The sequence below is a fragment of the Apaloderma vittatum genome, unplaced genomic scaffold (genome assembly GCF_000703405.1).
Source record: "Apaloderma vittatum isolate BGI_N311 unplaced genomic scaffold, ASM70340v1 scaffold14285, whole genome shotgun sequence".
Classification (NCBI taxonomy): Eukaryota; Metazoa; Chordata; class Aves; order Trogoniformes; family Trogonidae; genus Apaloderma; species Apaloderma vittatum.
The window spans coordinates 9,876-24,460 of NW_009718915.1; the positions used below are offsets into that span (position 1 = coordinate 9,876).

The following is a 14,585-nucleotide window of genomic DNA, read 5'->3' on the forward strand; positions in this document are numbered from 1 at the left end:
TTTTTTTTATGGGACCCTTATTTGAGCCATTTAACTCATGAGGAGAATCTAACTGAAAATCTCTGAGGAACAGTTGTCACTATGAGAAAATATACATGACTATCTTCTTAAGTAGACATTGAAATAAATCACCTGTATTTGTTTATATCCATATGGAATATTTTTGAGAAACTGTTCATCAGCAAGAAGTTTGTTTATCTTTTTGACATTGTGTGACTGCAGTTGCAAAATGACTCTCAAGTGTAATCTGTGGTTTTTTGTTTGTTTTTATTTAAGTAGAAATGTTATGTACCAAGTAAGGTTCCTTACAGTTGCACCGCAGCAGGAGGGAAGTATTAAAGAAGAACCAGTTCCAGAAGTTCAAACCAGAGGGACCTGGCAATTTGACTGGGCATTAAATAAACTGGATAATTCTGTCAGAAAAACTGGCCGCATCCCTAAATCTCTCCTATTAAAAGTCTTTGATGAAATAAGTAAAGCAGGTAAGTTGCTTTCAATTAAAAGATAGTAAAGGCTAAATTTCAAGCTGTAGTATAACTATTCATCAAACTGAGGATATTAACTTGAAGAGTTCTGATTTATATTTTGTCTTCAAATATTGTTTGATCTGCTGCTTAAGACTTCAAATGCTTTAGATGAATGCACACTTCCACGTTTTTTGTCTTTGGGAATTTTTAAGTCTTGTAAAACTGGAGTGTACTTGTAAAAAAATCTTACCATAATATCTTGATTATTGTGGACTTTTCATCTGGTAACGTTGCACTTTCATCATGTAACTGTGTTGTGCACTCTCGGCGGGGATTGTATCTGTTTTACACAGTGTATTTTTAAAATGTCTGTAATAAACCATGTGACCCTTAAGAGGTTGAGATGGAATATTCAGGGAAATGTGGAGGTGATCCCCAAGTTTCTGCATTGCCAGGTAGCTGTGATTGTTCAGGACAAGAAAGCTTTTTTTTTCTTTTTTTTAATAAAACAGAAATAACAGCTAAGGCATTCTTCATTCTGACTCTGTCTAAAAGTAGCCAGGCTGCATTAATATTTTGCAGGTAGAGCAATTGATGAGGTTTGGTACCAGTTAGGATGTGTCAATGGAGATACTTGCTTAATATACTCACTAAGTACTACTGCCAGTATTTATCAATAACAGCATGTATTGTTTTGTTTAAGTTCAAGTTTTGCTTTGTGCTACACTAAGACTGGTAATGGCTGGTGTACTTGGGATTACACTTTTAGAAGTTTTGCATTTCACTCTTTAAAAGCTGAGTCTTCAGTTCATGCTCATTTCTTGTTGAGCTTAGTTTTTTCTTTTTGCTTGTGATATACTTTCATATTTTGATGCTTTGCCTTTTTTAGCTATAAATTTGTGAGTGTGGCTTGGCAGGAATTTCATGTCTCTAAACATGTCTACAAATCACAGTTCTTCATGATCTTGGATTAGTTACACAGTTTTTAGGAAGTCATTAACAAAGAGATTAATTGCTTATCGTGGTTTCCTTTGGTTGTGGAAGTATATTAAAAAAAAGTAAAACTTCACAAGAACTATAACTAGGATATTCTTCAAATAAATGACAGTATTTCTGTATGAAAAATTCAGTTCGTTTTTTATTAATAATGTGGAAAACTAATTTAGCAGAAGTGTGGGAGATGAGTTACTGATGATTTGTTAAAGATTTGCCTGCATTTGTGTTGTTCTTCTATTTTTAATTACAACACAAAAAATGTCTAAATTTTCTGCCATAGACTGCACTCCTGAAACATACTTTATGTTAGTTCTGTGCTATCCTAGATTTGCCTGTCCTTTTTGATACTCAAAAGTCTAATTCCAGATGGTATATAGGTTTCTGTTGTTGATTTTATTATTTTTTTGTCATTATTTTAAAGCTATATAGCTGTTTCTTCAGCTCTGTGTAACTGAGAAGTACACTTAGCAGTGTAATTACGCTTACAGATCATCAGCAGCCAGAGATGCTGGCAGCAGCTCCTGCCTCTCTGCTGGGCTGTGCAGTACTTTGGGGTGTTGGCATGGCAATTTGAAGTAACTTAAAGAGCATTAGTGGTTCTTTAGACTTCAAGTAATTTTGGAAGTCTGAATCTTTCAAGTCTGCCTGTATGTCCCTGAGACAGAAAACCTTACAGAATTCTCTTTAATCATTTGTGTTATATGTGACAGTTTATCTTGCTCCTTGTTGGGTGAAATTACTTCTGAAGTATACCCTTCCCTGTGATAAGAAAGGGTTAGACAATATTTTTTTGCTTTCGTTTTTCTTTATAGTATGCTACTTTCTAAAGAAATCTTATTTTTATTAGAAATTGCTGAGTTTGCATATGAAGATATGATTGAAAAGTATTTCATGTCTTCAGTTTATTGGGGAATGTGTGATAGATTCCACAGCTCTGCCTTACTTTGCCTCAGGAATAGTATTGAAGTCCAAGAACAATGAGTTTATGGTTACTTTTTCAACACTCTTTGACTAGTGCAAAAGTCAGAGAAGGTAGATATTCCTGCAGTTTTCTTCACTATTCTCTAGATTTGAATCACCTCTTGTATTTTATATTGAACATGGACAGAAGTGGAAATGGAAATTTAGATGTGGAATGTCTCTAATACTAGGTTTGGAATTAGTATGAAGTATTTTGCCATTTTAGAAATTTACCGGAAATTTATATCCTTGGACTTGGTAATTAAAAGTACTAGAGTTTAGTATTTTGTGGGTTTTTTCTAATATTAAATGCATAAACATTTCTAAAGAAATCTGTGGTTTTGTTCTACCTGCAGGATGTCCAGGGAGTAACCAGACCTTGCTTTTGTTGCGAAGTTGTGGTGCTCTTTTACCAGAGATATTGTCACCTGAAAGAACGGAACTAGCCCATATGATATGGGACAAGATGAAAGAACTGGGTAGGCTGGTTTTTGTTAGTTCCTGTTGCAGGAATAATTAATCTGCTTTAGTTGTTTTCTTTGTAACAGAAGGTGTATTTTAATCATGTTTAAATGTTACGTTATAACAGCAAATACTCACTTCCAAATAAATGCTAGGTTTTATTATTCAGGTGAGAGACATTTCTATTCTGGGAGCTATACTGACATCTAGGGGTGTTAACAATAAATCTAAAGATCTATTTTTTTTCCCTTAAGATGCTGAAATTGGGCTTTTGCTTGATTTTGATTATTGTAAGAGAATGTATTTTACTTTTCTGTTAGATTTTACCACTGATATCTGGTGAGCTGTGTATTCCTAGTGCTGCCAGCTATTTTGTGAGATGATTTTTTTGTTAGTCATGTATTTATAGAGGTTGTGTAGGTGAACTGCTTCTTGATAGTAATATTGCTGAATCTGTAAATATAGCTCTAGAGACTGTGGAATAGCAGTCACACAAGTATTGATGTTACTGTGGTCTTGTTTTAGCCTTTTTTAAACACGTGTGCTATCAAATAGATGTCTGATATTTCAAAGGTGGATAAATATGATACATAAAGTTCATACAGAATAGAATTGGTATGAAATTAATTACATGAGAAGATTACAAAACCATGTTGAGATTAGAGAATGTACATTCACTTCACTGACTGTGGTTGAAATATTTCCTTAGGTGCTGTGTATGATACAAGCCATTATAATGCTTTACTTAAAGTTTACCTTCAGAATGAGCACAAATTTTCTCCAACGGAATTCTTGGCCAGAATGGAGGAAGCCAATGTGCAGCCTAATCGAGTACGTGCCCTTTTATATCTTCATTCTTAATAATTGTATCCGTTTACTGGATGGAAATCATTAACTTTTCGTTTTTATTTTCTGTAGGTTACATACCAAAGATTAATTGCTGCTTATTGCAATGAGGGTGACATTGAAGGAGCAAGGTATTCTTTTGTGTTTATGTTTTAAAGGGATTTCCACAAAATCTACGTCTCATATGCCATACCATTAATGTTAAAACTCATTTCAGTGCAATTCTTATAAATTTAGCAAAGCAAAGAGAGATTTAAGTAACTTTTAACCCAGCACCGAAGAATAGTTTCTTAGAGACAGTTGGAACCTACACAAGCAAAATAATTGATAGACCACTGTGTTCAAATCAAATTGTATTCAAGTTGCTCATATAATAACTTTTGTCATTCCTAAAGCCAGTGTGAAAAAGTGTGAGATTAGGAAGGCTTACTGCCTGTGTAAGAAAATGGCTACTGGAAAAGGCATTTGAGAACAAAATGCAAATAGTAGTAGTTGTCTTTGCTGTTGTCGTTGTTGCGCAGGGCTTGCTGGGTATCTGTCTAACATTTTAATTTTGGCAAGGTCAGGTTGCAACAGTGTGATTGCTGGGCATGAGAAATAAGTAAAAGGAAGATAAAAATAAAATAAACAGCCCCACCTTTCTGTCTGCATATTTCAAAGTGACAAATTCATCTGAAAGAATGACCAAATTATGAGCATATTATGCAGCATCCCCAAATGTAACTGCTCAGTGGCATCGGGATTTGATTTTGTTTGCTAAAGTACTTGTCTAGTAGTGTAACAATTGCTCAGTAATTTGTATTTTCAAAGGAAAAAATATCTAATCATTCATTGTCTTTTATTTTGCAGTAAGATTCTTGGATTTATGAAGAGCAAAGAACTCCCAATCACTGAGGCAGTATTCAGTAGCCTTGTGAAAGGTCATGCAAGATCAGGGTAATTTTTAATTTTCTTCTTTTGTTTTCTTTTAGTTTTACTGCAATATAAGGAGATACTGTACTGAAAAATTACATGCTGTGGAAGAGTGATGGTTTTGAATAACAATATGGACTGTCTTAAGAATTTTTGAAGCAAATCAGCACTATTAAACAAAAGAAGTAGAATTTTCTTGTCTGAAAGTCTTGAATTTCAAGATAAACTACTGTACTTCTCTACTGTTTGAAAAAGAAATTTACTGCACTTAGTTTTGAACTTTTTCAACTGTTGAAGTTGAAAGAGTATTTTAAGTATTACAATAATTAAAAGATTTGCTCTTTAACCTTTCAGGATTTGCGTAGTTAAATTAAATTTCTATGTGCTTGTTACTGTCTTTGTTTTTGATTCTAATTAATTTAACGAGAAAATGTGGAAGTCACAATTAACATTATTACGATTAAATCTACTGAAGGTCTTTTTTTTGAATTCTTTTAGAGATATGAAGAGTGCAGAAAATATCCTTTCGGTGATGAGGATAGCTGGTGTTGAACCAGGTCCAGAAACCTACTTATCACTACTGAATGCGTATGCTGAAAAGGGTGATGCTGATAGCATCAAAAAGGTATTGCAAGTTTGAGTTTAAATACAACTTGTTTGATCTTTTGATCAATTTAACTTTCAAATGCTTTCTGTCCATGCAGGAGGAATAACACTGAATTTTGTAACTTGCTTCCTCCTAGTCCACAGTAATTAATTTTTTTTTTTTTTTAACCTGAATAGCTGGTTAACTGAAAGCAGTCTCATGCTTTTTGGGAAATACTTGTCTTTTGATAGTTGCCTTTCACTCTGAGAAGATGTGTTTACCAGAGTGATTTAATAATTCAAGGTTTCTTTAAAGGAGACTAATAGTACATGTGAGACATTTTTTATTTATTTGTATGAATATATAAATAAACCTTGATTATCCTGCTTCCACTAAGCCATTCTGTGGCTCCCTTTGAAGCCACAGAATTTTAGCATTAAAACTGAATTTTTTTTGAGAATTCATACCAACAATTTTAGGTATTCACGAAGTGTGGATAAGATAATGCTGCCTTACAGCCCTTTGTGTAGCTGTTTTTTTTAAGTATTCTCTCTTACTTTTTAAAAATCAAAAGCAATGAGAAAGGAAAATTGATCTGAGTTTAATAAGTATTATCAGATGGAGAGGACCAAATCAAGGAAGAATATGGGGGAACCATGATACTGTACTGTGATTTACAAGTTAAACAAATCTTCATTGACCAACTGTCTTCCACACACCAACAAGGTGTTTGAAGGGCATCTCACAATGCGAATACCTCTGAGATTTCCATATATTGTTAGATGTTGGAGAGAAACTATCTATTATATAATTTTTATCTGTTTCTTTTTCTTTTTGCAATCTGAAGGTGTTAGTGATTTTATTATTATTTTTTAAAATTTTAGTGTATCCTGTTTTCAGTTACTTTCAGATTTATTAAACCTAAGTGTATTCTGGTTTACAGACTTTAGAAGAGGTTGAGAAGACTGAAGGATACCTTATGGATAGAATTTTGATGCAGGTGATTTTTAGCCTTGCCAAGGCTGGATATCCTCAGTACATCGAAGATATTAAAGAGCGTATAAAATTTGAAAGAGAATTAATTCCAGGTATGTCGTTGGTTGCTAAAGCAGTGATTTGTTGCTCAGAGTGAAGAGGGAAACATTTTTCTTTTTGTTCCCCCCTTCCAATAAATAATGCTACCAAAATAGGTAATTTTTTTGTCCTTTTCTTTTGAATACTTAGGGAAAATATTTTTGCCATTAGTTTGTGGATTCATTTGTGTTACTTTAGATCACGTTTTATAAAATTTAAACTTAAACCAATTTTATTATATACATACAAAATTAATTATCAATTTTAACTTATAGAATTCATTAAGATTTTATAGGAAAGCAGGAGCTGTGGAGTCCTTTCTTTAAATGCTGTTGTAATTCTTGTTGGGACAGCTCTTTGTGAATATCATAAAAAAGGAGACCTACCACTGACTGTAGTTTTCTTTATCTACAGTTATGTGTACTGTGGTCCAAATATGACTTCAATCTGGTCCATAACCGTTATTTATACTTCAGCTATTTTGTATTTTTTGAACTGTCTGGAAATGTGTTTCTCATTTCATATCCTTCTGTCATGCTGTAGTGGTGATGCTTCTGTAATTTTTGCCATGGTTTTCTGATAGGAAGAGTGGATTTCATTGATAAGTATAAATAATTCTGAAAAAGGTAGTCACAGGTTTGGTTAATCATGTTTTAGAAGTATGCTAAAGATAGTCATAAAACATTTTCTTTCCTATTTTTCACTAACTTAAGTAGTTTAATGCCAAAGTAGTTTTATGTACTTTTAAAGTTTTCTTGTTCTCTGTTTTTTCAATTGCTAGATGTAATGAACCTGTGTTTGACTCTGACAACTCACGGCTTTGAAGATATAAGTTTCCGTATTTTGAAGTCTCTTAGCCATTTGTCACGTGATAATGTGGACCAGGGTAGCTTCTTCTTGCAACATTGTGTAAATAGAGATACGGTATGCAAAATAGTAATACTTTTTTCTTAATATACTGGTAACAGTATATGTGTTTAGTTCAGTACAACTATGAAGATGGAATATGGTAAATTTTTTGCATAAATAGAATAAAAGAAGGATATTAATGTTTCATAGCAATTTGCAGAGTAAACTGAAATTGACAAAGAAATCATGTTTGGCATGTCTAATATCCATTTCCTAAACATGAGAAGATTCTGACATTCCAAATGATTTGAGAAATTGAAAAAAATATATTAAATTAGTTTTTGAAATTTCTTTGCAGCCTCTGAACAAGCTGAAGCAATTTTGTACTGAGTTAAAAGAATCAAAAATGCACTCAGCACCGTTACCATTTATTTTGCGTTGCGCTTTGGAGGCCAACAAACCAGGTAGTCTGCTTATTTTGTTATTTTACATAAGCTTATTTAAAGTACTTGGTCACTGTTTAACTATCTTGTGAATATTTTCAGCCTTGGCCATTGATGTGATGAAGATGATGAAGGAGGAAGGCTTGCCAATCAGACCTCACTATTGCTGGCCACTGCTAGTTGGATTCCAGAAGGAGAAGAATCTTAAAGGTTAGTGACCTGTTAGATGCTCCTCTAGCTTTATTGCAGACTTAGCGCACGAATCTTTCTTAAAACATTGCTGTGAGATTCAGCAGACTCTGGGATGTAAACGAAGCTGTATGTCCTACTTTTTTGCAAACAAATTTTCCTTCACAAAGGCTTTTTTTTTTTTTTAAGCCTCCTTTCTTACTTAATCATGGTACAGTTTTACAAATTTAAAGTCTACCGTTGCGCAGATAGATGTGAGCGAGGTTTAATTATCTTTTTAACTCTTCACGTTCTTTCTGCCTTCCACTGGCTCTTTTTGCTGCTCATTACCTCTTATGGAGTTTACTCTTGCAAAACAGAAATCTGATAGAATAATTGAAAATTGAGGTTATGTTAGAATAGCTCACTTGGACTGCAAACTGAATCCTTTTTTCAAGGCAACTTCTCATCTACCCGATAAGCCAAATGTGAGTTTTGTTACAATAATAAAAACTGCAGGAGAACTTACATTGCTGAATGTGTGAGCCTGACCTGACAGCATACTGATTGAAGGACAGAAATGCTCAATCTTTGGGATTCTTAAGTAGGTTTAAGCATTTAGCATACTTTCCCCTGTTACACATGGGGATGTCTACAGGATATGAATAAGAATTGAACAAATACTAAATTTTAGAGTACAGTATCTAATTCTTTGGTTTGCGTTATTGGTAATTCAGAAAGAATGGTATTGTAAAAAGATGCTTTTAACAGAAGTACTTCCCCCTTGGGGAAACAAAAAACTGTCTTTTTCATCTTATCTCACAGTATAATGTGCTTTAGAATGAGATGCAGAGTTGTTAGTGTGACACTGGGTGACAAACAAAATGCACAAACAACAAAAAAGTGCTTTTAGCAGACTCTTCATATCGCAATTTTATCTTAAATACACAGTCACATTCCAGTTTGGAAGAAATGCTGAAACAAGTATTCCCTAATTGTTTCTGGCTGTAAAAATGTCTCAAGTCTTTTTCAGAAAGCCTTTATGAAAACAATATTCGGTTTTTATTAACTCCTTCGGCTCTGTTCCTGCTAGACTACTTCCCAAGTTTATCTTCTCCCAGGTTTTCACATGTTTGAAAGTTCTATGCTATTTTAAAAGTCTGGCAATGTTATTTTACTTGGAGTAAAATGTTGTCAAATATAAGTAAATTGAAATCAGTGTCATACTTCTGCTGTGTGGATGTTACCTACTGAAAAAACATGCTTTCTTTTACTCCATGGAAAATTTCACCTCACTAATACAACTATAAGAGATGCTGCAAGTATTTTTGGATTTAGACATAACTCCCCAAACTGAAGCAATATCTGATAATCAGAGAAACTTTTTGTGTCACTTGTAGTCTTTGGCAAGATCAGAGGTTGCCTTAATTTGAACTCCTACTGTAGAAATCAGCTGTGCTTTAGCTGGTAGTTCCTGCTGGAAGTCATGTAAGCAAATAGAGAGGAAAACTGATGAAGCGACCCTCTATTCTGGCTTTCTTTGACATTTTCTAGGGAGCCTTTCTTTTTCTCTCTGCAAAAGCATTGGATACGTAAACTTCTGTATGGTATGTGACAATGCTTTAGAATTAAAACCAGTTTTGTTTAACCTGGTAACTTAGTCTCCAACTTGGAACTGTCAAGTGGGGATGTTTTGCTGCGTGCATACCTACAAAAGTCAGTGATTTTGCAATTCTTAAAATACATAAGAAGCTATCTAAGCAATTTCTTCTGCAGTGAATAATCAGTGGTATTATCCTTGCTGCAGTGAAACAAGTTGTCTTTTTCCTTCCCTCATGTAAGCTCGCATTCATTTTTTGATATTTTGTAGTTAAAATATAAATACATGAGATCCACTATCTAGAAATTCAACCAATATGCTTGAAGGAAAGTAAATGGGGGGGAAAAAGAAACCACTCACCCTGAAATTGTTTCAAAGGAAGGTAAATGCTGTGGGGGGGAACCTACCCTGAAATTGTGTTGTTGAAATAGGTCAAAAAATAATATTGGCTTGAGGACCTAAAGGTGACAGCAGATAGTAAATGGGCAGAATGATGCTTTCTAGCAGCAAAAAAATAACGGAGGTGTGTGAACAAAAGTAGAGATACTGTATCACATTTCATAGCAAAAATGAGGTAATAATTCCCTTGTCTAGAAGGTAGTAATGCCTGGCCTAATGTGTGTCATCTTGCACCTTGGTATAGGTGAGGCTGAAAAATGAAAAACTATTAAAAATCTGATAGGATCTAAACAGTGGATTAAATCATCATTAAAGAAATTAAAGAACACAGGATGTAAGCAACATCCTGTCTAGAACTGCAGGGTGCAAATGCCTGAATTGGTATGTATAATGTGACCCAAGCAATTAGATAACTATAGTACCAAAGTTTAATTATATGTTTACCTTTTGCGTGTTATAACAAAAGCTGACACTGGATATTAAAGGAAACTCTCTGAACTTCTGTACTATGGTACTGAATTTGAAAGAAAAGTGGCAGTGAAGTGGTGACTAAAGGAATGAAACTAAGCAAGGCCATTTTTAGATACACTGTGGAGAACCTAACCCCTTTGAAATAGCACATAGCTCTTTTCAGTCATTTTACACAAGCAAATAATTTCAGCTGGGGCATTCTTGCTCTTATCTACATCTGTTGCAGAAGTTGACAATTACTTATTTCCATAGTATTTAAGTAAAGGCTGTTAGGCTTTTAAGAATGAGAAGTGCTTTTAGGGTTTAAAAAAATCACTATGTAGCAGATCTGAAAGTGTTACAGGCACTGAGATTCATCTTGTATCAGGTAATACACTAAAAACAAGAAGGGCTGGTATAAATAAGCAGAAATGTTTGACCTAGGCTTGTTGCTGAATGTTTTATAGCTCTCCTTCATCTTTGTATAATCCTGTTATTTTTAAAAAAGTTTTAGAAGACAGTTGTATATTTTTGTCTTCTATTCAGCTGTTGTTATATGTGCAAAGCATGGTGAGCGAATGGCAATTCAATTTTTACTTTGTGATGTAAGGGAAATAAGAGTCTGAGTCTGGAGAGGAATAATGATGGTGACTGATTTCACAAAGTAACTGCATGAAATACTGCTTTGTAGATCGAGTTTTCTGGCGAAGAACTTTCTGACTGCATCTGAAATAAACAGCACAGCAAAAATATGTTAAGCAGCATGCTGTTTTCCTGAATGTGACCTCAGTTTTTGAACTGGAGCTTTATTTTTTTTTCTGTAGAAAACTGCTTAGAGCTCAGTTTTACTGCTCTTGCACATGCATATGGTTGCCTTAAAAGTGCCCCCTGTTCTTATGGGACTGGTTTAGGAAGAAGGCACAACTTGCTGTGAGAAGCTTAGGAGGTGGAAGACAAACTGAAATGCCGGCCTTGCTTTTTTCAGTTTTTGAAAAGCAGCAACATGCTCTGCTCTATCACAGAAATATTATGACCATCTTGTAATCCATCTCTTCTGTAGTTGCTCTCGGATATACCCATTCCAGGCTGGAATCTGTTCTATTGAGATGTTCGAATGCTGTTTTCAGTATTGACAAAAAAGGGAACAGAAGTTGTTCCCTATTTCTATCCTCTTTCCACTTGCTCAGTTATATGATTTCAGATACTCAGCTCCCAGAGCCCTCACATATCTCAGCCCAGGATCTCAAAAACTTGTTCTTGATCAAGCAGGGAACCTGCTGGAAGACTTTACAGTGGGTTTTAATCATACCCAGTCTTCTGGCTAAATGGTCTCCAAAGTGAGCTGCGCAAAGCAACCCATTGGGGTGTGAGCAGGTTGTTAATAAATAGAGTAAACACTTATTTGATCCTTTTTTACTTTTTGTTTAGGTTTTATAATGTGTGTAAGGTATCAATGCAGTAGTAAGCATATGTAATTTCTAAGTAAATACGCGTGTAGTGGGATTGTGGGTGTGTTCTCAGAAAAGTTTGGGAGATGGGTGTTCAAGGTAAATGCGACTGAACTTTTGTCTCTTTTTTTGGTCTGTTCTTTGGTTTGAGGAGAGAGAAGAGGATAGCATATTTTCCACTATGAGGAACAAAGAATCTGTAGAAGTCCACATGCACGTCTTGTATCATGCATGTACTTGACAATTTTACAGTATTTTGTTTGAAGTGGGAATGTTTCATTGCTTTGTGGAAGATGTTTACGTGATAAGATAGTCCTACTCTCAGTGACATAAAAAATATACGCAAAATTGTATGATTTGGTTTTCATTAATCTTCTATTCCTTCAAAAAATTGTGCGTCAGCCATCTTAGAAGTGGAGAAATAAGTGGCAGCATGGGTTTTTAGGTTTGCGACTGATTTGGCTGTGTGCAGTGTTGTTCCTGGTATTCCTCCTTAATCTGCATATCACTCGTGCTGGTGTTCTGATCTTCACACGAGCCCTTTCCTGCTTGGAAACTGTGCCCTAGTAGGCATTTGTGACACTTTGGACAAGTGTCCTCTAGGGAATGGGGACATTTAACAGTCCTGTTCCCTGCTCTGTTCTAGTTACAAAAATTGAACTTGGATCCCCCGAGTTTACCATACCTTACTCACTATGGCATCTACTTCTTGGTCTTCAAACTCCTTTCTAGTGATACAGATACAGTTATTTTTTAAAAAGATTTTAGTACAAGACGACTTAATATATTTTCTGGGAAGTTGAAAACGTGAATACAAACTTACTGTCAGAATTTGAAAGGTATCAAGACAGACTTACTGTAATTAATTCTTTATTCATATTTTTGCAGATTCTGAGCCAAAATCAGAGTTTTGTTTAAGGCAAACTTGAACAGATGATGCGACTTTAATCTGGTGTGACTTGCCTGCATGTATTTTCAAGTGCTCAAAGGGAATTCACATTTGATTATTTGCACCATAGTGCACTGCATAAAATATTCATGGAAGTGTCACTTTTCCATAGGTGGCACTCCAGGGCAAAGACGGGGACTTTGGAAAACTTTACATTTTTATAGTAATAAGTATGAAATACAAGTTGAAAAAAACATATGCTGTTTGGTACTGGTGTCCTGCAGCAACTGACAAATCATTTTTAGACCAGTAAAAAATGATAATACCTGTATTGGTTTTGACAGAGGTTCAGAGTTTGCTAGCTAGGGTTGCTGTAAGAAGTTTCTGCAAATCAGAAGAGTGCGAGCAATTAAAAAGCATGATATATTCTCTAAAACTCTACACTCTAATTGCTGAACTCCTAAGATCTGGTATCTGTTGTCTTCAAATGGATATCTACAGTAGTAACGTACGCTGTAGGTTGATAAAGGGTGACCTCATTAATGTTTATAAATATGTAAAGGGTGAGTGTCAGGAGGATGGAGCCAGGCTCTTCTCAGTGATGGCCAATGATACAACAAGAGGCAGCAGGTGCAAGCTGGAGCATAGGAGGTTCCACAAAAATACTAGAAAAAACATTTTCATTGTGAGGGTGACAGAGCACTGGCACAGGCTGCCCAGGGAGGTTGTGGAGTCTCCTTCTCTGGGGACATTGAAAACCCGCCTGGACGTGTTCCTGTGTGACCTACTGTAGGTGATCCTGCTCTGGCAGGGGGTTGAACTAGATGATCTTTTGAGGTCCCTTCCAATCCCTGACATTTTGTGATTCTGTGTGAATTGGTCTGAACCCAGTAAAAGCCACGATGTAGCTTCACTGGGGCTTGGGAGGTTCCAGTCTTTGAATTTCCAGTTTGAAGCTGATACATTGATAGAGTAACCAACCTGTTTGCTTACAAAAATGTACTTTGTTCTAAACAAATCCAGAGACAGATCTTGAAAGGTACTTGGAACAAAGCTGAGAATGTGTTATTTATTGAGGAATGTAATTGCATCTTGAATTTGATTATATATTTTACACCAAATTTCAGAGTTGTTTTCTCTGCATAACAATATGGACATTTTGGTATATAGCTCTAAAAGGTATTTTGCAAATATGATGCTAAGTAACTGTCATATATTTACTGTGTTAGAAAATAATTTGGTATGCTAGCAATTTCTGAACTAACTGGGAATTTCATGTTTTTGATAGTACAGAACTGGAATGGTAATTCTGTTTTTAAGTTTCACAAATAAGAACTTTATTAAAATCTAAAATAAAAATGCAGGATTTTGAGTGGCAATTTCAAGGAGGGAAATTGAGGAGATGACCTTTTTTTGAAAAGCAACATTTATTTTTGAATTTTGAGTCTCAAGTTTTCTCTCTTCTGAAATGCATAGCCTTATGAAACACGTAGCCTTACTCATTTTGTCTTAATAGGTGTCTTTGAGGTCCTCAAAGTGATGCATGAATTGAAAGTGGAACTTGATGCAGAAACATACACAGACTATGTTTTTAAAAATTTTGCTGATAGTGAAACTGCCCATGCCGAGCTGAAGGTGAGTTTATGTTTACAATTAAGAAAAAATGACTGTTGCTTGGCTTGTTTTTCTATGTTCTTTGTGAAGGCTTTAGATCACAGTAGTGCTCCAATCATGAAATTGGTATGAAGAGGCCTCTTCATTAATATTTCGAGTACTTTTGAAAAAGTTGTTGCACTGATAGCTTGTTTACTCTGTCTTTCTCCTGAGAGCTAACAAAAATATTTTGCTTAAAATTTACTAGCTTTCTTTTTCCTGAAGTGGCAAACTAAATAAATGAATTGTTGTTTTGTTTGTTCGTTTGTTTTGTTTTTTTACTGGGCATTAGAAGTATTGCAATTGTTTCTGGTGATTTTTTTTTTATTTTAATTTTTTTTTTACTTGCTGAAGAAGTCAGAAGTGCAGGATAAGTTTAACTG

At 34.8% G+C, this 14,585-nt stretch overlaps 1 protein-coding gene across 1 annotated transcript in view; it reads left to right on the forward strand.

Moving 5' to 3' along the window:
• Nucleotides 1–283: 283 nt before the first annotated feature.
• The window catches only part of LRPPRC (leucine-rich pentatricopeptide repeat containing), a 76,322-nt gene continuing 62,020 nt past the window's right edge, over nt 284–14,585 (forward strand). Inside the window, exons 1-11 of the mRNA XM_009870442.1 lie at nt 284–482; nt 2,780–2,902; nt 3,595–3,716; nt 3,804–3,862; nt 4,581–4,667; nt 5,142–5,268; nt 6,173–6,317; nt 7,085–7,227; nt 7,511–7,616; nt 7,698–7,805; nt 14,066–14,184. Of these exons, the coding sequence (XP_009868744.1) occupies nt 287–482; nt 2,780–2,902; nt 3,595–3,716; nt 3,804–3,862; nt 4,581–4,667; nt 5,142–5,268; nt 6,173–6,317; nt 7,085–7,227; nt 7,511–7,616; nt 7,698–7,805; nt 14,066–14,184 (1,335 nt within the window). The 5' untranslated portion in view covers nt 284–286. The remainder of the gene's footprint in view (nt 483–2,779; nt 2,903–3,594; nt 3,717–3,803; nt 3,863–4,580; nt 4,668–5,141; nt 5,269–6,172; nt 6,318–7,084; nt 7,228–7,510; nt 7,617–7,697; nt 7,806–14,065; nt 14,185–14,585) is intronic.